The sequence below is a fragment of the Canis lupus genome, chromosome 7 (assembly GCF_003254725.2).
Source record: "Canis lupus dingo isolate Sandy chromosome 7, ASM325472v2, whole genome shotgun sequence".
NCBI classification, from domain to species: domain Eukaryota; kingdom Metazoa; phylum Chordata; class Mammalia; order Carnivora; family Canidae; genus Canis; species Canis lupus.
Genome location: NC_064249.1, coordinates 30109047 through 30127024, shown reverse-complemented (window position 1 = coordinate 30127024; position 17978 = coordinate 30109047). Strand labels below are relative to the sequence as shown.

Genomic DNA, 17978 nt, shown 5'->3' with positions numbered 1-17978 from the left:
TTGTGGTTCATGTGTTAAAGGCTCAAAAGGTATCTAATTATATTCCAGACCATTCTGAAGTTTTTTCCTGAGTCAATACACTAACCTGAAAGGCTCTTATACCATATCTGGACAGGGTTTTTAAAATTTGGTTTCCAGAGTCTCATGTAATTGACTATTCACTTGTAACCTCGAAAATGAGGTCTTTTACAGGATGTCGTCTTGATTTTTATGTGATTATTATTGTGCTTCTGAAACATGTGTCTTTAAATAGGTGGTAGTTTGCCTTGTTACCAGCTACTATCATCAGTTGTTTTAATAATTATTCTTACTAAGCAATATAAAATGGCCATCATTAAACTTCAGCAGTGTTCAACAACTTAAAGGGATATTCCCCACTACCCTGCCTTTGTGCTAAGAGCACCATAATTTAATTAATTTTATTCTCCTATAATGTTTTTAGAGGAAGGAGAAATAGTTCACTAAGTACCCTGCAAGAAGATACAGTGTAGTTTTCCAGTAGTCTGGGGCCAAAGTGACAATTTGGGCTATCAAAACATTTATCAGTTACATTAATATTGCTGCTATGAATTAGACAAATAGCACTACCAACAATTGATATTTCTTAACTGAAATATTTATTTAAGCAGTTTTATTTTCTACTTTTTATTCATTTCCAAGACAGCATAGCAAGTAGGAACTTCACATAGAAGGAAGCCTAGATGACTAGAATAAAAAATCTAGCTCAAAATCACCACTTTCATCATCTGTAAAGTGCACATGGGTATACATGCTGCAAAGGTTTAAACAAGAGTACTTGGATTTCCTAGGACATAGTAATGCATAATGATTTATTTTTAAAGATTTTTAAAAATTTATTCATGAAAGACACAGAGAGAGAAAGGCAGAGACATAGGCAGAGGGAGAAGTAGGCTTCATGCAGGGAGCCTGATGTGAGACTCAGTCTCTGGAATCCAGGATCACGCCCTGAGCCTAAGGCAGACCCTTAACTGCTGAGCCACCCAGGCATCCCAGTGCCTAATAAATTTTAGTTATTATTATGATGGTGCTTTTTTATATAAAATCATTTGTTTAGTTCTAACCCCATTGGCTGTTAAATTAAAACTTCTGTTGAGCAAGAAATATTTTCGTTATATATTTCTGTGCATTGTGTAAATAAGGCTTTGAATAACACAGTATTTAGATTGTGTCCAACTGCTAACAAATAGAGCAAGTTAAGGAAAATTTAAATGGTTATAAATATTTTTTCAAGTACAGTAAAAATGAAGCATTTAATTTTTTAGTTTTTTTTAAAGTAGATTTTTCTTAGGTATTTCTACCTTAAAATATGTATTTTATCAGGAAAAAAAAGTGAATTAATTCATTAGTAAGCCAGGAATCTTAAATTCTGAGAAAACTCAACATGACAGGGTACATATGATCAAGAGGAAGAGTCTGAAGTTAGGAAAGGTAGACTGGAACAAACCAAGAGATAAATCCTAAACCTTAGATAGATACTCTAATTAATGCGTCAGTTCTGCATTGTGTGGTGTTTCTGCCAGAGGCACTCATTATTTATGCACAGTCTTCAAGGAATGAACTAGACTCGGGAGTCTGAAGTTTGTGTAGCTAACAGAAGAGTGCATTCTGTTTATACAGTGATGGGCCAATTTCACCCATGGCTGGTGAGTTTATTTATAACCTAAATGTACAAATTTTGTCAACTATAGTCATTTCATAAATTAAATGAATATCACTATGTTTTGCATGATTCGCAGTATGTAGATTATATTCCTGAGAGGTTAAAGAATAACTTTGTAGTAGATACCATAAGAAAGAAGGTTTTCATTAGCATCAATCATCTCAGGAAGCTTCATGCTTTCCATGAGGGGGGTGTTGTATACATTTAAATAAGATATTTTTACACCATTTTGACCTTCAAACAGCTCTTTGTTTACTATATTCCCATAGTAATAGCATTCAGATCTCTGTCTCTTTAATTTTACTCAAAAGAGAAAATTTTGATACAGCATTTAAATGGCTTCTTAAAACAAGCATCTGTAACTGAGGTGGATGTAAGAGATTCAGTCCTGTAATTCTCTCACAGCTGCTTTTGTTTTCTATTCCTTCTTTACCATAGAAGAAAAATAAATAGCAAAGCACTTATAAAGTGTTGTGAGAGATAATTAAAGAATGAGCCCCAGCTCTGCCTCTTGGTTTCCTGCTTCATTCTCAGTCTCCACTGTCTGTCCTCGTCAGTTCTGGGTGCCTAAAATGACCGTAACTTGGGCAGCAGTAGGACAAAGATTTCAGCAACGTAATTAAGAATAAGGGGAAACTAGGTGTGGACGTGTGACCAACAGCAAATTTTTTAAGGAAGGTCAAGGGTAGGACAAATGTTTTAAAAGTCCCATTGATAATTTTATGTAAGCTAAATGTCTGTTAATTCAGTTTTATCAGAATGCCGTTTGATAAAATACCTCCTATAAAACACTGAATGTAAACCTGAATCTTTGAAAGTTGTGTAATGGATTGTTAATTTATTTCCAGCAGCTGTTTATATCAACGACATAGTCCTAGCAAAAGTAGTACAGAAACTGTTTTTACCATTTGGGAGGCCAGCTTTATAATTCACTGACGCTCTTATTTTCAAATATTAATATCGGAGAGAATTTCTCGTAAGTTCTAATTGAAGACCTAAGAACTGATAGTCCTGAGTTATGTTACCAACTTGATTTCTCATCTCTTGGACAGAATCCTTTCCCCTTTCCACTGTAGTTCTATATTTGAAGTCTTGTTAATTGCCCTCTCACAGGATAAAAGTTAGAGCAGAGGTTCCTCTCAGATTCTCTCTTAATAAATCCACCAGCATCTTCAAGAGGAATGCAAAAAGACACAAGGCCTCCATTGCAATATAAAGTGAACTTAATAACTGAAAAGCCTGAGCGACTTTGGTTTTATGAAGTTGCTACTGCCTTTGTTGTTATTTTCCAAGGCAGAAGGCTTATTTTTAGTACTGTTATATCAGTTTTTGAACTGGTATCAAGAAAACGGTTGTATCACAGAAGAGTATTCTTTCTGCAAGCAACTGGCAGAAATGTTACATGTTTGATTATATAGCAGTTTGTATTTTTTATATATGTTAATGTTTCTCCAAGCTATTAATCATCATAAAAAGAAAGAAATTTTAAGCTCTATTTTATTTTGTCTTTGAATATCCATGTACTCTTTCCGGAGGAAGGGAGGGACATGGGGAAGGATGGCTTTGTACTGGTCTTTATTAATTTCTGTAGAAGTTCTTGATATTATTTGCCATTTTACAAAGATTTAATATGTTGAGATAGATATATATCATGGACATTCCCTGTCGAGTCTTATGGTGAAATTACCATTTCCATAATTGAGAAAACGAATTCCTTGCAAAATTCCTTGCAAAAGAGGAAGAGGAAACATACCAAAATATATGGTCTTGTAGCAAAGAGAGTTTTAAAAGTATCAAAAGCACATTGTTTTCTTTTCCTCCCCTCCCAATAGAGTGCAGGCTATACTCCCTTCCTAGATTATAGATCTATGAATTTGAAAGAACAGAAAGAATTTCATAGACTTCAGTTGCTGCAAAATTTTTACTGAACAACTTCTTTCGGAGCCCCAGCATCTTCCTTCTCAGTGTTTCTGAAGGAGCCAATGTTAGTTATTCTTGATGCTGTAGCAACTAAAGAATAAAATAATGAGCATTCCATTAAATGAAAGTATCAGTTTCCAACATATCTCATTGCTTGTTAATATTCTTTGATTTCCTAATGACTTAGTATGGTTCTCAAATGTGTGTAATTTCCATCTGAATCAAAGGGAGTCATGTACACAAAGCTAGAATTTGATGCAATGCCACTTTGGAATAGAGTGTTTCTGTAACACTTGGCTTTTGAACTTTAAGTGAGAACCATAACAGCTGTGAGAAAGAATTATGACAAGGACAACCTAATTTAAGTTTTATAAATTTTAGGAAATGTCATCTTTTTATTGGTTTCAGAGACTTTTTCAAATGTTTTAAACACAATTTTCAGATAACAATAATGAAAAGCTGAGCCCCAAACCAGGGACAGGTGAACCAGTTTTAAGTTTGCACTACAGCACAGAAGGAACAACTACAAGCACAATAAAACTGAACTTTACAGATGAATGGTAAGTTCATAATATTTTTGTAAAGCTGTTCTTAGCCATTTTGTAGGATTGTATTAGATATTATTTTTAACACTTCATCTTTATGTTTTGTTGCTGTAATGCATTGGTTCTCAAATTGAGTGTGCTTCAGAATGGCTTGAAAAAGTTGTTAAAACAGATTATACTGGGCCCCACTCTTTGTTAAATTTGAGGTGGGATCAGAGAATTTGTATTTCCAAAGACTTCCCAGGAGACTCTGAGGTTGTTGGTCCTGGAGTATTTCTTCTGATAGAAAATACAAAAGACAAAAAAAAAAAAAAATTTTTTTTTAAATCACCACTGGACTGTGAGTGCCAAAAAATAAACCTAACATTTTGAAGCTTTTTGCAGTCATGGTCCTATTAATAGGTATGTGGGTATATATGTGTGTGTGTATATATACACATATACATATACATGTATATATGATTTTGGGTTTTAAAATGTAATTTTAATTATACAGAACATATTCTGTTCTTTCTTGCATTTATTTGGCCTAACTCCATAATAAATATTCCCACATTTCTACTTAATGTTCATAAATATGAATTTACTAGCTGTGTAATATACCATCAGTTAGATTTACCATAGTTTACTTAACCATTTCCCTTTCACTGGACAGTAAATTTCTTTACCTCTTTTTAAAATAATGAAAATCTTTGTTTACAAGCTTTTTCCTACCTTTAAGATTATCGATTTGAGATGTATTTTTAAAAGTAAATTCTATGTAGGTCAAAAGATATTGCCAAATTACTTTCAGAGGGCTTTTCTGTCACCACATTTCTCCCAGCAGCATAGGAAAGTACACACATGTTGCTGTCCCCAGGCCTGTGTTCAATATTAATATATTCATTTATTTTTAATTTGTGTACTTGGTATATTTGATCTTAAAATAATTGTCATTTTTATTTAATTGATTACTAGTAAGATTGTACTTTATATTTTGTCTAGATTGTCTTTAATGACATTTTTTATTATACTTATGGCTCATTAATCTAGCTAAATCTTATGTTTAAAAAAAAACAAATTATGTGAGCTTCTTATATTCTTTCACATTGTCTCATGGCTTTTTGCTTGAGACAGCATCCAAAATTTTGGATTTAAATTTATTACTATATTAATATGATTTAATACACAGATAATATAATCTTTCTTAATACATAAATAATTGATTATATATTGATATAAGTATATGATTAATATGTGGACTCAGAAGGCAAAGTGTATGTGGAGCTGGTGTGGATCAAAGAGACAGAAGAATACTTCATCGTGAGCCTGGTCCCTTACCTGGAGATGGCAAAAATAAACCACTGGTTTGGGACAACATACTAAGTATTGGCCAGGGGTGGTAAAACATTTATGCTGTTTGTTTATTTTGAACTAACCAGTTTTGTTCTTGGTGTTGGAAATTGAAATAAAGCAGTGGTCTATTTGAAAAAAAAATATATGATTAATATACTTATATTAATATAATTTCACAACCCCAGCATCTTCCTTCTCAGTGTTTCTGAAGGAGCCAATGTTAGTTATTCTTGATGCTGTAGCAACTAAAGAATAAAATAATGAGCATTCCATTAAATGAAAGTATCAGTTTCTAACATATAATTATATTAATCATCTTATAACCAATATATTAATTATCTGGTATAATTAATATATTAACATATTCAATTGTATATTATTATATATTATATGCTAGTATAATATATGAATAATATGTAGTTATATATTATTTGTTAATATATAATTATGTGTTGATACGTGATATTATTTATTCCAGTTCACTGGTTTCCATCTGTGTTTATATGTGTCTGTATTTTACATTAAAATCTTTGGTTAAGTAGTATTTTCAAATATTATTGAAATCCTTCTATGTTCCAGATATTATTCTAGACACTGGGAATACATCAGTGAAAAAAAAATTGTCAAAAAAACCCCTGTTCTATTGGAACTTATGTTCTAGGGGAAGGAAGATAGACAATAAATAGTAAATAAGTGAATTATATAGTACAGTAGGAGGTACTAAGTGCTATGGAAGAAAATAAAGCAAGTAAGGGGTGATTAGGAGACCTAGGGCAAGGGTAGGCATCATTGAGAAGATGGCATTTGGACAAAAACTTGAAGGGTAAGAAGGAGGGAGCCATGCATAAATTTGGAGGAAGAGCATTGTAGGCAGAGAAAAAGCCAGTTCAAAGGCTTTGATGCAGGAACAGACCGAGTATGTTCAAGGAACTTTAAGAAAACCACTGTAGCTAGAGTGGAGTGACCAAAGGAGAAAGTAATGGCAAAGGTCAGCCAGTAAGTAAGGAGCGTATTTAAAAGAACGTAGGATGTCTCTGATTGCTGTGTAGAGAATAGGCCATAGATAGAAGCCAGGCAACCAGTTGAAAGACTATGACAATAAAGAGAGAGGTGAGGGGTGGTGAGAAAAGTGGAAATAGTAAAAAGAAATTGGATTCTTGATATTATATTAGAAGGCTGAACAGTCAGTAGAATTTCTCTTTTCTTAATGAGCCTTAGTGTTTGAACTTAACTTCTTATAATCATTCGTGATCTCTATGGCTCTTTATCTTAATACGTAATTTAAGATCATAGAAGATTTCACTCTTTATATCTATCTCTCCTATTCTACTCTCATGTTCCTGTACAGAAAAGGCTGCTTTTTTTTTTATAAAGAATCTCATCAGAACATTTTTTAGCAAAGATCCCACTCTTCTTTTGAATATTACGTTTCCTTCTCTAAAAACTGACCGTGAATTATTCTGTCATTAGTTTCTTTTTTCTTTATCAAAAAGTACTTAGCTTTTTTTTTGATTATGAAAGAAAAAAAGAAAACAATGGTAAAAGGAAAATTCAAAAAGGTAGCAATCTTTTCATCTCTGCCAGTATGGTATCTCGCTTTTATTTTAGTTTCTTTGCTGACAGATCAGGCAATAGAGCACATTAAAAACATAGATGTTAAACTTGACAAGCTGTTGAACCTCTCTGAATCTCAGTGTTTTCATCTGAAAATGGGCATATTTAAGAGAACCTGTTTCAGAGGTTTGTTAGGAAGGTTTAATGAGATCACCCAGTAAAGGTACTTAGCACTTAGCACACTGATGGGCAGGTGATAGGTGCAGGTGCCACCCTTATAGTTATCTTCATTTGTAAATTGCCTTTCATATCCTTTGCCCATTTTTCTACTGTAATGTTTATCTTTTTATTATTGATTTATAAGAACTATTTATTTATTATAGGATTAAGTGATGATGATACCATTTGTCTTTCATTTGTTGCAAATATTTTTCCCAGTTTGTTGTTTGTCTTTCAGTTTACTTATGGTAGTTTTTCTTTATGGTTTCAGCTTGTAAGCTCATGCTTAGAAAAGCCTGTCCTTCCCAGGATTAGGGGGAAAGTTTCTTCTTATTTTCCTCTTATGTTTCTGTGATTTTTAAAATAAAAAATACATGTTTAATCCTTCTACAATTTATTCTGCCATAAAGAATGATGTAGAGCTGTAGCTTAATTTTTCCACATGACTCTTCCTTTGTTCCGGTACCATTTACTCAATAATTTATTCTTTTTTCTGTGACTTAAAATACTGTATTAACATGCTACTTATATTTACTTGGTTACATTTGTCTTTTCCACTAATGGCTCTGTTTTCCTACATCAGTACCATAATATTTCAATTATCATAACTATTAAACACAAAGCATTTTATTTATTCGTGTATCATAGCTTTCTGAATGGAAGAAAAGATTTATATATCATATCAGCTTCTCTTTACCAAAATTGCTATATATTTCTTTCTGACTAAAAAGAAATAACATGTTTGTTGCAAAAAAATCAGAATCTAGAGAAACGTATGGAAAAACTCACTTGAAATAATCCTACTGAGATGACACTTAACATTGGTGCATATCCTTTCTGACATTTTTCTCTGCATACATACCCATGTAGATAATGTATTCTTTTACAAAATATATCATATTATACATGGGTGCCCTTTAATAAAGATCAAATTGATTTCTGCAGTTAGCCTAAAAGGGTTTTTATAAAATCTTGGCAAAAAGTCCATGATAATTTGCATTGTTTGTCGAGTCACTGCTGTAGGTCTGTAATTTACAGTTTTTAAGTTACTGTAACTCCTAAGCTGTTTTTTCTTGTTCACTTTTATTTTAAATCTAAGAATTTATTGCATTTCTATGAACTTAATTTTAACCTTAGATCATTGTACATTTTCCTCTTATTGTCTTTTCCATTCAGTCCCCACCTTACACATAGGCCATGATTTATCACAGAATATTCATTGAAAATTACTTATTTAAATCCATCTAGTATTCTGCTCTAGCCAAAAATGCTGACAGAATTATAGTCATTATCAGGTAAGTATTAAAACTAAACAAGAAGCATTACCCTAGCCTTCTACAAAACCATGGTATTCAATTACTTGCCGTATTTGAATAACCACCCAGAAGTGGAAATGATCCACACAGGGACAGTTCCAAGACCAAAGAACTATCCAGATTTCTTTTCAAGTATTAATTTAAAAGTAGCCTAGAACAATAAAATCTGAAAGGATATATGATCAAAGTCTGTGAAACCAGGAAGAATTTGGATGTGGTGAAGCATCTGTCTATATAATTATATTAAATTTTAATAGAAATGTATAGAAATATATACTTGATTATAGAAGCATCAACACCGTGAACACAAGTGGTCCTTTTATATTTTTAAACCTCTTTTTTAAAGTTAAAGAGGATAGAATAATCACTTTGATTTTGAAAGTAGTGTTTTACAAGTACTATTAAAATAATCCTACATTTTTTGTTATGAATTTTTTATTCTGTATCTCTAGTTGTAAAATATAAAAATTATCCTAAAAGTTCATATTTATTAACTTCTTGGTGGAACCACTTATTTTGTTTTGATGATAGGAGCAGTACTGCCTCAAGTTCTAGAGGAAATGGGAGCCACTGCAAATCTGAGGGTCAGGAGGGACCCTTGGCCCCACAGAGCTCTGTGCAACCACCGGGAGACAGTGACACCAGTATGGCATTGTTTTGCTTTTGTCATTACGAAACCCCAGTGTTGGATGTCTACCTACTTTCTGTTCCTTCGGTGTAGTCGTTCTGTTTCTTGTTTGTAGTAAATTATCTCTGCCTTAATAGTGCATACATTACTATTGATGAACAGATAGCAAATGCAAATGGCAGGAGCCTTACGCATTTCAGATGGGAAGTCAGAGTGAAGCACAGTGTCCCTGTCTGGACACAGTAGCCAGGACAGTGGTCATTGTACTGAAAATATGTGAGATGTAAATGTTAGTTTGAAAGACCTTACTGTTTTTATACCTAGCAGTGAAATCCAAAGTATCTGCATTGGTAGGTAGCTTGTAAAGGGGAAAAAAAGGAATAAAATTTGAATGGGTTCTCAGTGAATCTTATTTCATATAGGAGATGCCATTTAGGGACTTTTTCAGAACCCTTTCCTAGAATATTTTCCATGACCATTATGTGAAATTTAGTGTCTAGTCCAGAGCCTGGAACACAATAGATTTTCAACAGATACTTGGTAAATGAAGGAATAAATGAATTCTGCTTTTGATTAAATGAATAGATATTTTAATATAACATAGTTTACAAGAATTAAATATGTATCTGGTAAGCAGATGTGCAGTTAGGAGCAAAAAAGACTGGTCCCTAATGGGTCTTGGGGTTAAATCCCAGAAATAAGTATTTTCAGTGGCCAAAACAGAATTTATAGTAGGATTAACTATTATTTGTTCATGGTAGTTGAAATTATACCAAATACACAATAAAGGGATAGAAAAAATACTCAGTTTTTAGATTTTGTGAAGTTTAGAAAAAAGGCAAGACTGAGTAATGTCAGTTGTGAGGGATAAGCTAAAGCAGAAATTCTTCACGAAGAGTTCATGAAGGTCTATGCATGGACTTTGGGAGGAGGCAGTGGGTAGAATTGCTCATCCATCCTTGACAGTGTTTGTACAATTTGGTATGTACATGTATATTTGCATTAAACTGAGGGGAGGTTAGATCTGAGTATCAGAAGATTCTGTGATCCAAAAAGGATTAGGAACTGTTTATACAGAGGAAAGCTACAGTATTCTATTAGTGTTTATTTTTATTTAAAAAAATTGGATTTAATGATAATTTGGTTTATTTCCCAGAAGCTCTTGAAGAATCATCAGAGGATGTGACAACATATCAGGAAGGTACATCTGCAGAAAACACAATTGAGAAACGTATAGATATAGGTGAGTTGTCTTGTTCTCTTTAGACAGTTGCTTCATGTGGGAAAATAAGCTGTAATTTACATTACTCTCTTCTGAGTTGGAGGCCATTTTCAAGTAGATGTGTTAGAGAGCTTCAAGTTACATTAAACAGTGTTGCAGACATGACCAACTGTTTCTACTTTTTTTCCTGATAGCACAATCAGATAAATTAACATCTGAGCCGTTGGATTCCAGCTCAGGAGAAAGAAATGACTTCAATCTTGATAGCTCTTGTGAGGTTCCAGAAGAATCCACTTCGTCTGAACAAGGCAAGGAACCAGGAACTTCAGATCAACCCAGCACTGAAGGTGCTACCAGTCAAAATACCACCAATCCTGAGCCTCAGTCACAAACAGAAGCCATCGGGCCTTTGGCTCATGAGGAAACATTAGCCAGGGACTCTGCTCTCCAGGATACAGATGACAGTGATGATGACCCAGTCCTGATCCCAGGTGCAAGGTATCGAGCCGGACCTGGTGATAGGTTGGTAAATTTTTAATTAAAATGAATTATAAAATATACAATTCACAGGACTTTGATGTCACATAAAGGAATCTCTCCATTTTTTACAGTTGCTTTCTCTAAGGGTATCTCAGTTGTATAAACTCACAGAATTTTTTAAACTGTAAATGATTTTATGTATTACATTCTTTGAGCAAACTGTGTGTTAAGAAGGGAATAAAAAGTCTTACTGCTTTGTATCTCTAGCACTGAGACTTGCTCCTCAATTTACACATCAGGAGAAAGGAATGTGGAGAATGACCAACAGGTTGTGTACGAAGTCAGGGTTATATTTAGCTGTCAGGTCCCTGTAGACAGCCTGGCCTTTATCAGTTCTGTTTTGTTTAATAGTTTTTCTGCTTTTTATTGACCCTGGGTTAAGGTAGTGTGATAGTTCTCTTTTTGAGAACCTTATGTTTTTCTGTGTTTTCTACTAAATAACTTAGTTTAGAAAACGAAAAATTACACCAAGTAACAAATATAACTATGATAAAGAATTGCTCATGTATACTTCTTTCATATTTTATTTTGTGTGATCATACGGATACATCTTATTTTTTAGTAGATAAAATAAATCTTTTAAGGCACATAATGTTCCATACTTTTCAAAAACTGCTTCTGCAGATATGGCTATCATATCTCATTATAAGTTCTGCCCTTTTCCAGAGAATAAAATTTTATCTTTAAGTTCCTAGTTCACACAGATCTGAAGAACCATTTCACATACTTCCTTGCTCAATATACTACTGCTTTTAAAATATTCTGACATTTCTGTCAAGTGGAAAATATAATAAAAATATTATACGGCATTGCCATTCTTTAATGGTAAATTAATGATCAAAAACTTTATGACATGGATTTGAATCTTGCTTTTACTACTTAGCTGTATTTCCTCATTTAAATTCATGTTTTTGTAAGGTTTGGTTTCCTTATCTATGAAATAAGGTTATAACTATCTAGAATTGTTACAAGAATTTTTAGAAATCCATCAATCAGTAAGTAGGACCTATCCACTTTGAAAGCACTAAATAAATGATAGCTGTGTTAAACAACCTGGATGTCTGTGTGGCTACTCAGACTTAAAAAGCAATTACAATAAGTATGGCTTTAGGGGTAAAGACTGACAGAGGACGAGCAAAAATCCCAAACAGTACTGCTTGCAGTTCATCAAAACCCAGGAAAGGATAGTTCCTTTAGTTATATTTAGTCAGAATGTTTATTTCGCAGTGGCATTGTTTTACATGTAAAGGAAGTGATCTCTCCCAGTGTTTGTACTTAAAGATTTAAACAAACATCTTCTCTTTAGTCTTTAGCATTCTTAGTCTCTATTTTAGACAAGTAAAACTTAGTTCCATTTCTTTCCATACCCAGAGGGATATCACCAGTTGATGTATACAGATAAGGTTGGCAAGCAGAGCACAATTTGAAAATCAAATTGATGGTTTCTAAAACCCAAGGTAGAGAGATAGAGTCTATAATTATTTTAAGGTTGTACACTTAGGGCCTTTTATTTATATAAGTGAGCATATGTCCTTGATTTTTTCTGTACTTTGTATCTAAAAATGATGTTAAGGTCATAATTGAAAATAAAGTTTAAGTTTATACTTTCTAGTAAAATGGACCATATCACTTAACCAAGTTTATTTGTTTAAATAAGAAATTAATATATTTAATAGATATTAGATACTTGCAAAAATCATAATTATTTAGCATCTTCTATCCAAACTAACTGATAAACACTTTTATATCAAGCCTACCTTATAACTGAGGAAACTGAGGTGCTAAGCAGAGTTTTTGTATATTCTAGACCAAAAAAGGTTTTTTGCTTGTTTATTTTTTTAAACACAGTAGTATAACATCAGTGGGAAGGGAAGATTTGGTAGGGAAAGTGGGTCCTAGAGAACCTAAAACTTCTTGTGATGTATTATCCTTAGAAACTATAATATCTTTCTATTGAGCTTTATCATTTACTTACCATTTTCATAATACTTAGATGATTTATGGTTTAGGGATTCCCCCAGGGGTTGGATCTCCCACAGAGTTGGCACCTGATAGCCTCATTGTTTCAAGAGACCCAGATGCTAAACTAGAGCAGCAGAATCTTTTAGAGGCAGGGAAATCAGGGACAGTTGCCTAGAGCTGACCCCACTCCATACACGTACTCTTGAGTTCATACTCCCAAGGTTGGATTCAGATCTGAAACCTTCTTTGGGTGAACTTACTGAAGAATAATAGAAGAATAATAAAGTTCTTACCCTTTGGGAACTAAAGAAGAGAGAACAAATCCACAAGCTAGTTATAAAAATGGGGAAAACAGTTTTAATAAATAAATGAAATACAATATTTCATATATACAAAGATGTATATACTAAGGTGATGCTAAAGGATTATAGTCACTTTCACCACTACATCAGTTCTTCTTTGAAATTTGCATTATTCTTTTCTAACTATTTGCCAAAAATTTTTAAATGGTGAAAAATCTTTCTTCTGATTTTTATCTAAATGGTTTTTATAGTTCCTAACTTTCTTAGCACCATCTTGATTAAATATTGAACTACCTATATAAGGTATATTTTTAATATTTCTGCACCTTTCTAAGGATCCTTCACCCTTGAGACAACTGCCCATTTATCTTCTCTATTTGGAGAATAGGTATGTTGACTTTTATTCTTAAGAGAGAAACTTAAGATATTTTGCTTCTTAAGAACATGAAAAGAATCATTTACCAGCTTGTAAGTAGGCATATGATTTCTGAGAATTTCTGTTTCCAAAAGGATAAAAGATTTCAAAGCTCTATTTTAAAAATCATGCCATTTGGCTCTTAGTATCTAAGGTTATAGTTCATACTTGGATGAAGTGCTCAACTAAAAAGATACAGGTCTTAAAGTTCCCTTGTTGCCGCCACTTGAGAAGCCCAGTCAAGATTAGTTTGGTTAGAGTAAAGAAATGGCCCTAAAATTAAATATGATTAGAGTATATACTTAGATCTGTACTTTAATGTGTATAAAAATTATAATAGTAGATCTCAATTTTTTGCCCCAAGTTTAATTTTTGAAATGAAAGCTGAAAAGTTTATAACTAAACCTTTTTTTTTTTTTAAGATTTTATTTATTTATTCATGAGAGACAGAGAGAGAGAGAGAGAGAGGCAGAGACACAGGCAGAGGGAGAAGCAGGCTCCATGCAGGGAGCCTGACGTGGGACTCGATCCTGGGTCTCCAGGATCACGCCCTGGGCTGAAGGTGGTGCTAAACCGCTGAGCCACCTGGGCTGCCCATAACTAAGCCATTTTTGATATACATTTAATAAAAATATCAGAACAGTTCTTTGCAATGCAAAGTAATGATTTCTTTATAAAGATTTGCATTTATAATTTGGTTAGATAAATATGACTTGGTTTTTCACTTTTAGGCTGAGATCAAGCATGAGAAGGAACTGTCTTAGAAGATAAAGGCCTTAACAACTAACATAGATGTTTTAAAATGGAATGCTCTTCTCATTAACGATAGCTAGTCTCGATACAAATACAACTAGGACTCTTTATAGTAGAGGTCAGCAGACTTTTTCCTGAAAAGCCAGAGTAAATATTTAAGTTTTGCTGCCCTAGAGACAAAACGGAGGCTATTATGTAGGTACTTATATAACCATTTAAATGTAACTGTAAAATGTTTTACAAATGTAAAAACTATTCTTTGCCTACCAGCTGTTAGAAAACAGATGACTAGCTCATTTGGCCAAAAAGCCATAGTTTGCTAATTCCTATTCTATAGCAAATCAGTCTTAGAGAAGAACAGTTATAGTCTGTGGTAAAATGCCTCTACTGGTAGATATCCAGAGTTTAAAACAATGAAGTCAGTCTCTAAATTACTATGTATTTGGTCCCCTTTAACTTTGTCTAAGGCAAGAGCATAGAACATTAAATGGAAACTAAATTGAAGAAAGAAATAAACACATACTTCCAATCATGGTATTAAAAAAAAAACAAATAAAAATAGTATGTGGTATCCCTTAGTGATTTTTATTTACTGGATTTAGAAATATAGGTGTGGCCCTTGGAATGAAAGGAACATGGTCAGATTTTCTATTTATATGTTTTTCACACAAACTGTTTCCATGGTGCCAAATCAATTTTTACAATAAATGGTATGATGGCCTGGCTGGTAGCTCTTTGTTTTGCCAAACCCAAGAGGTTTTTTGCTAAGAAGCATCTAAGTGAGCTTCCTGAAGAAGTTCTCACATAGTCTTTAAAGTTTTTAGTTATGGGCTCAATCAAGGTGTTCTAAAGATTTTTTCCCATAAATATTAAAGTTATTACCTGTTAACCACTTTTTTAAAAAGTATTTTTTATATGCATAGAACTGTAGTTCCACTTACTTACTCTGGACTGTGAAACGTGGCCTTTATTGGTAAAGTTCTTTGTGTTCTCTAAATTTACCACTGTCTCTTTAGCCATCATTATGATCACTCTCAGTATTTCTAATGATTCAAGTGTATTCTTTATTGAAGAAAATTGCAGAGAAAAAAGTAACTAGAGACAAAGAACTGAACTCCTAGAGAGTTAAAATCCCTGTTATTTTTGCTTGCTTGCTATACAGTCTATGGTTAGGACAAATGAGTCAGCTAAGGGCTTAATTATTTTTTTCTGAAAGAGCAGCACAGCCCCAGGAGCATAACGTAGGTGTCTCAGTGGATGATATGGTGATGTGAGTCAGAGCAGTTCCCTGCACTGTAACCAGGGAGGTTCTAATCTATTTAAAGATAAAAGAGATTAAGTGCACTGTCTTCCTTCTAATCTGTCTTCTGTGAGTGTTCTGTTCCTTTAATTTCCTCAGATACATTTAGTCAAATGACATAGTCTCACATAAGACCTTAAATCACAAAGGGAAACAAACGTTTCCTTAGATTTAGGTGATTAATGATAGAAGTGGTGACCTGAATGCTTTAAATATTTGGTTTTTTGAAGTCTTTGTGAGTGACTTTAGTTATTGTGTTCCCTTCACTAGATTTAATATCAGAGGAACAACAATAGGTGATAGAATAATGAGGTAATTCAGTATGTTCCTTCATTATTTTATTTTTTCTTTATGATGAATTTGCCAGGTCCTCTTTTTCCACAGCTAACCACCTTTCCTATTAACAGTTAATACTTCTTTAAACTTACTGAACTCTAAGTGCTAAGCATTGTAAAGCGGGTTGCTTTTCACAAACTATATTTAGCTGCATGCACTGCATGAGAATAGAATGAAAAGAAGTTTCCTGTGTGCAGATGTAACTGATGTTCACTTCAAGTGTGTCATATGATAAGGTAACTATAATCTGAAATGATGTACTTTAAAGTATTGGTCACTCATTTTGAATATTTTGTTGAAGAATGCTACTTGCTTTTTCTAAAAACTTGATTAGGCTACCAATTAGCATTAGCAACTTTTTGTTATTATTAAAATATACTCTTTTCCCTTGAGAAGCAAAAGTAGACTTGAGTCTAATTCTGTGTAGGTTTAAAATTCAGTTTTTTTTTTTTTAAAGAAAACTTTTCTTTTAAATAGCTTAATAACAATGTCACACATCAAGATGGTCTGTAACTCTGAGACACTTCTGTAATTTGAAGACTAACAGTGGGGTACATTTTTAAATATAACTTTAAACTTTAATCCCATTATTCATCTACCCCCAACCTGGTTTACTGACAAAATCAATCTTGTCCCTAATTCCAGTGACAACATGTCTGTTTTTTACCATTCATTAGTTTCTAAAACAAAGGGGATTATAAAACATAAAATGGAATTTGTTTCAGGGCTTTTTGATTTTCTGCTTCATACCTTTTATCTCAAGTATGCAAAGACAGTTTTTGCTTTTACAGTTATGAACTAATAAACAGCAGCAAAGCAGAAAATGTGATGCTTCTCTTCACTCAGCGCTGAGTTAGACTCATTCTTTACCTTACTTATTTCTTCCCTACATGGAGATCATCAGGGGTAGTTTCTCAGTAAAGATAGTTGTTTCGTGACACCGAGCATGTATTCAGTCTGCCTCCCCTTTTAGCAGATGGGGATGGCAGGGGAATGTAGGAGTTCTGCTTAAGATAAAATTAAGAAAATAGAATTAGAAACAGAATTATTACATGTTAATATCTGTACTGCTCACATAGCCAGTCTTCATTAGGGGCTGTCCAGTAGTGTTCTGTGAAGGTATTTTACTGTAATATGCTGAGATTCTGAATCATAGGTGCCATATTTGATCTATTTCTTTTAATAATAAATAAAATGGTAGTCACCCCTACTCTTCACTCAACTGCTATTACCTAATCACCTCTTACCTGGTCTCCTATCCCAATGGTCCTCCTGCTGCTTGCAGTCTGTGTCCTCATCATAGCCACTCCCACTGGCTCTCCAGTGCCTGTGCTACAGAAAAACTCCAGCTCTTTTGCCTGCTATGTAGGGCATTCTCTGTTGTAGCTGCTGCCAAAAATTGCTGAACCTCTCTACAGCAGACCTATTTGGAGTGTCTCTGAATACACTCAGTGCCTCTGTTGCTTTATTCACTTGTGCCCTCAACCTGAAATGCCCTCCTGTCACCATCACCATCAGGTTGGCCACCTTATCTCAACATTCATCTTAAGTTGCTTATTTTTAAAACTTTTCCTGGCCCATACTTTTCTTAGTCTCAGGTAGGACTGCACGTTTCTTCTGTGTGCCCTTACATGTATCTGTTATGCTGCCTTATAACACTTACTCTGCGTGTATATGTTGCCGTATAGAAGATGTAAACACCTTTAAGGCCAGCATAATAACACATACATGGATATGTAAATAAGAGTTGGCAAAGAAAACATCTTTTCATCTAAAACTCTAGCTAACTAAATTTTCCTCCGTATTTCTTTAGATGATCTGGCTTATTGTTTTCTTCCTTTGAGTTCCTAAACTTGAAATAAAGAAAAAACTATGAATTACAGTTGACCTTTGAATAACATGGATTTGAACTGTGTAGATCCACTTAGATGCAGATTTTTTTAATAAGTA

General features: G+C 33.5%; 1 protein-coding gene across 13 annotated transcripts in view; it reads left to right on the top strand.

Annotated features, from left to right (window-relative positions):
* DCAF6 (DDB1 and CUL4 associated factor 6) overlaps positions 1-17978 on the top strand; it is a 131154-nt gene that overhangs the window by 87730 nt on the left and 25446 nt on the right. For 4 of the 13 annotated variants that reach the window (XM_025430457.3, XM_025430453.3, XM_025430458.3 and 1 more), the window contains 5 exons: positions 4044-4161; positions 9102-9214; positions 10355-10441; positions 10615-10942; positions 15963-16004. In XM_025430457.3, coding sequence (XP_025286242.1) covers positions 4044-4161; positions 9102-9214; positions 10355-10441; positions 10615-10942; positions 15963-16004 — 688 coding nt within the window. The remainder of the gene's footprint in view (positions 1-4043; positions 4162-9101; positions 9215-10354; positions 10442-10614; positions 10943-15962; positions 16005-17978) is intronic. The other 9 variants (XM_035719375.2, XM_025430456.3, XM_025430461.3 and 6 more) reach the window with 3 other exon arrangements.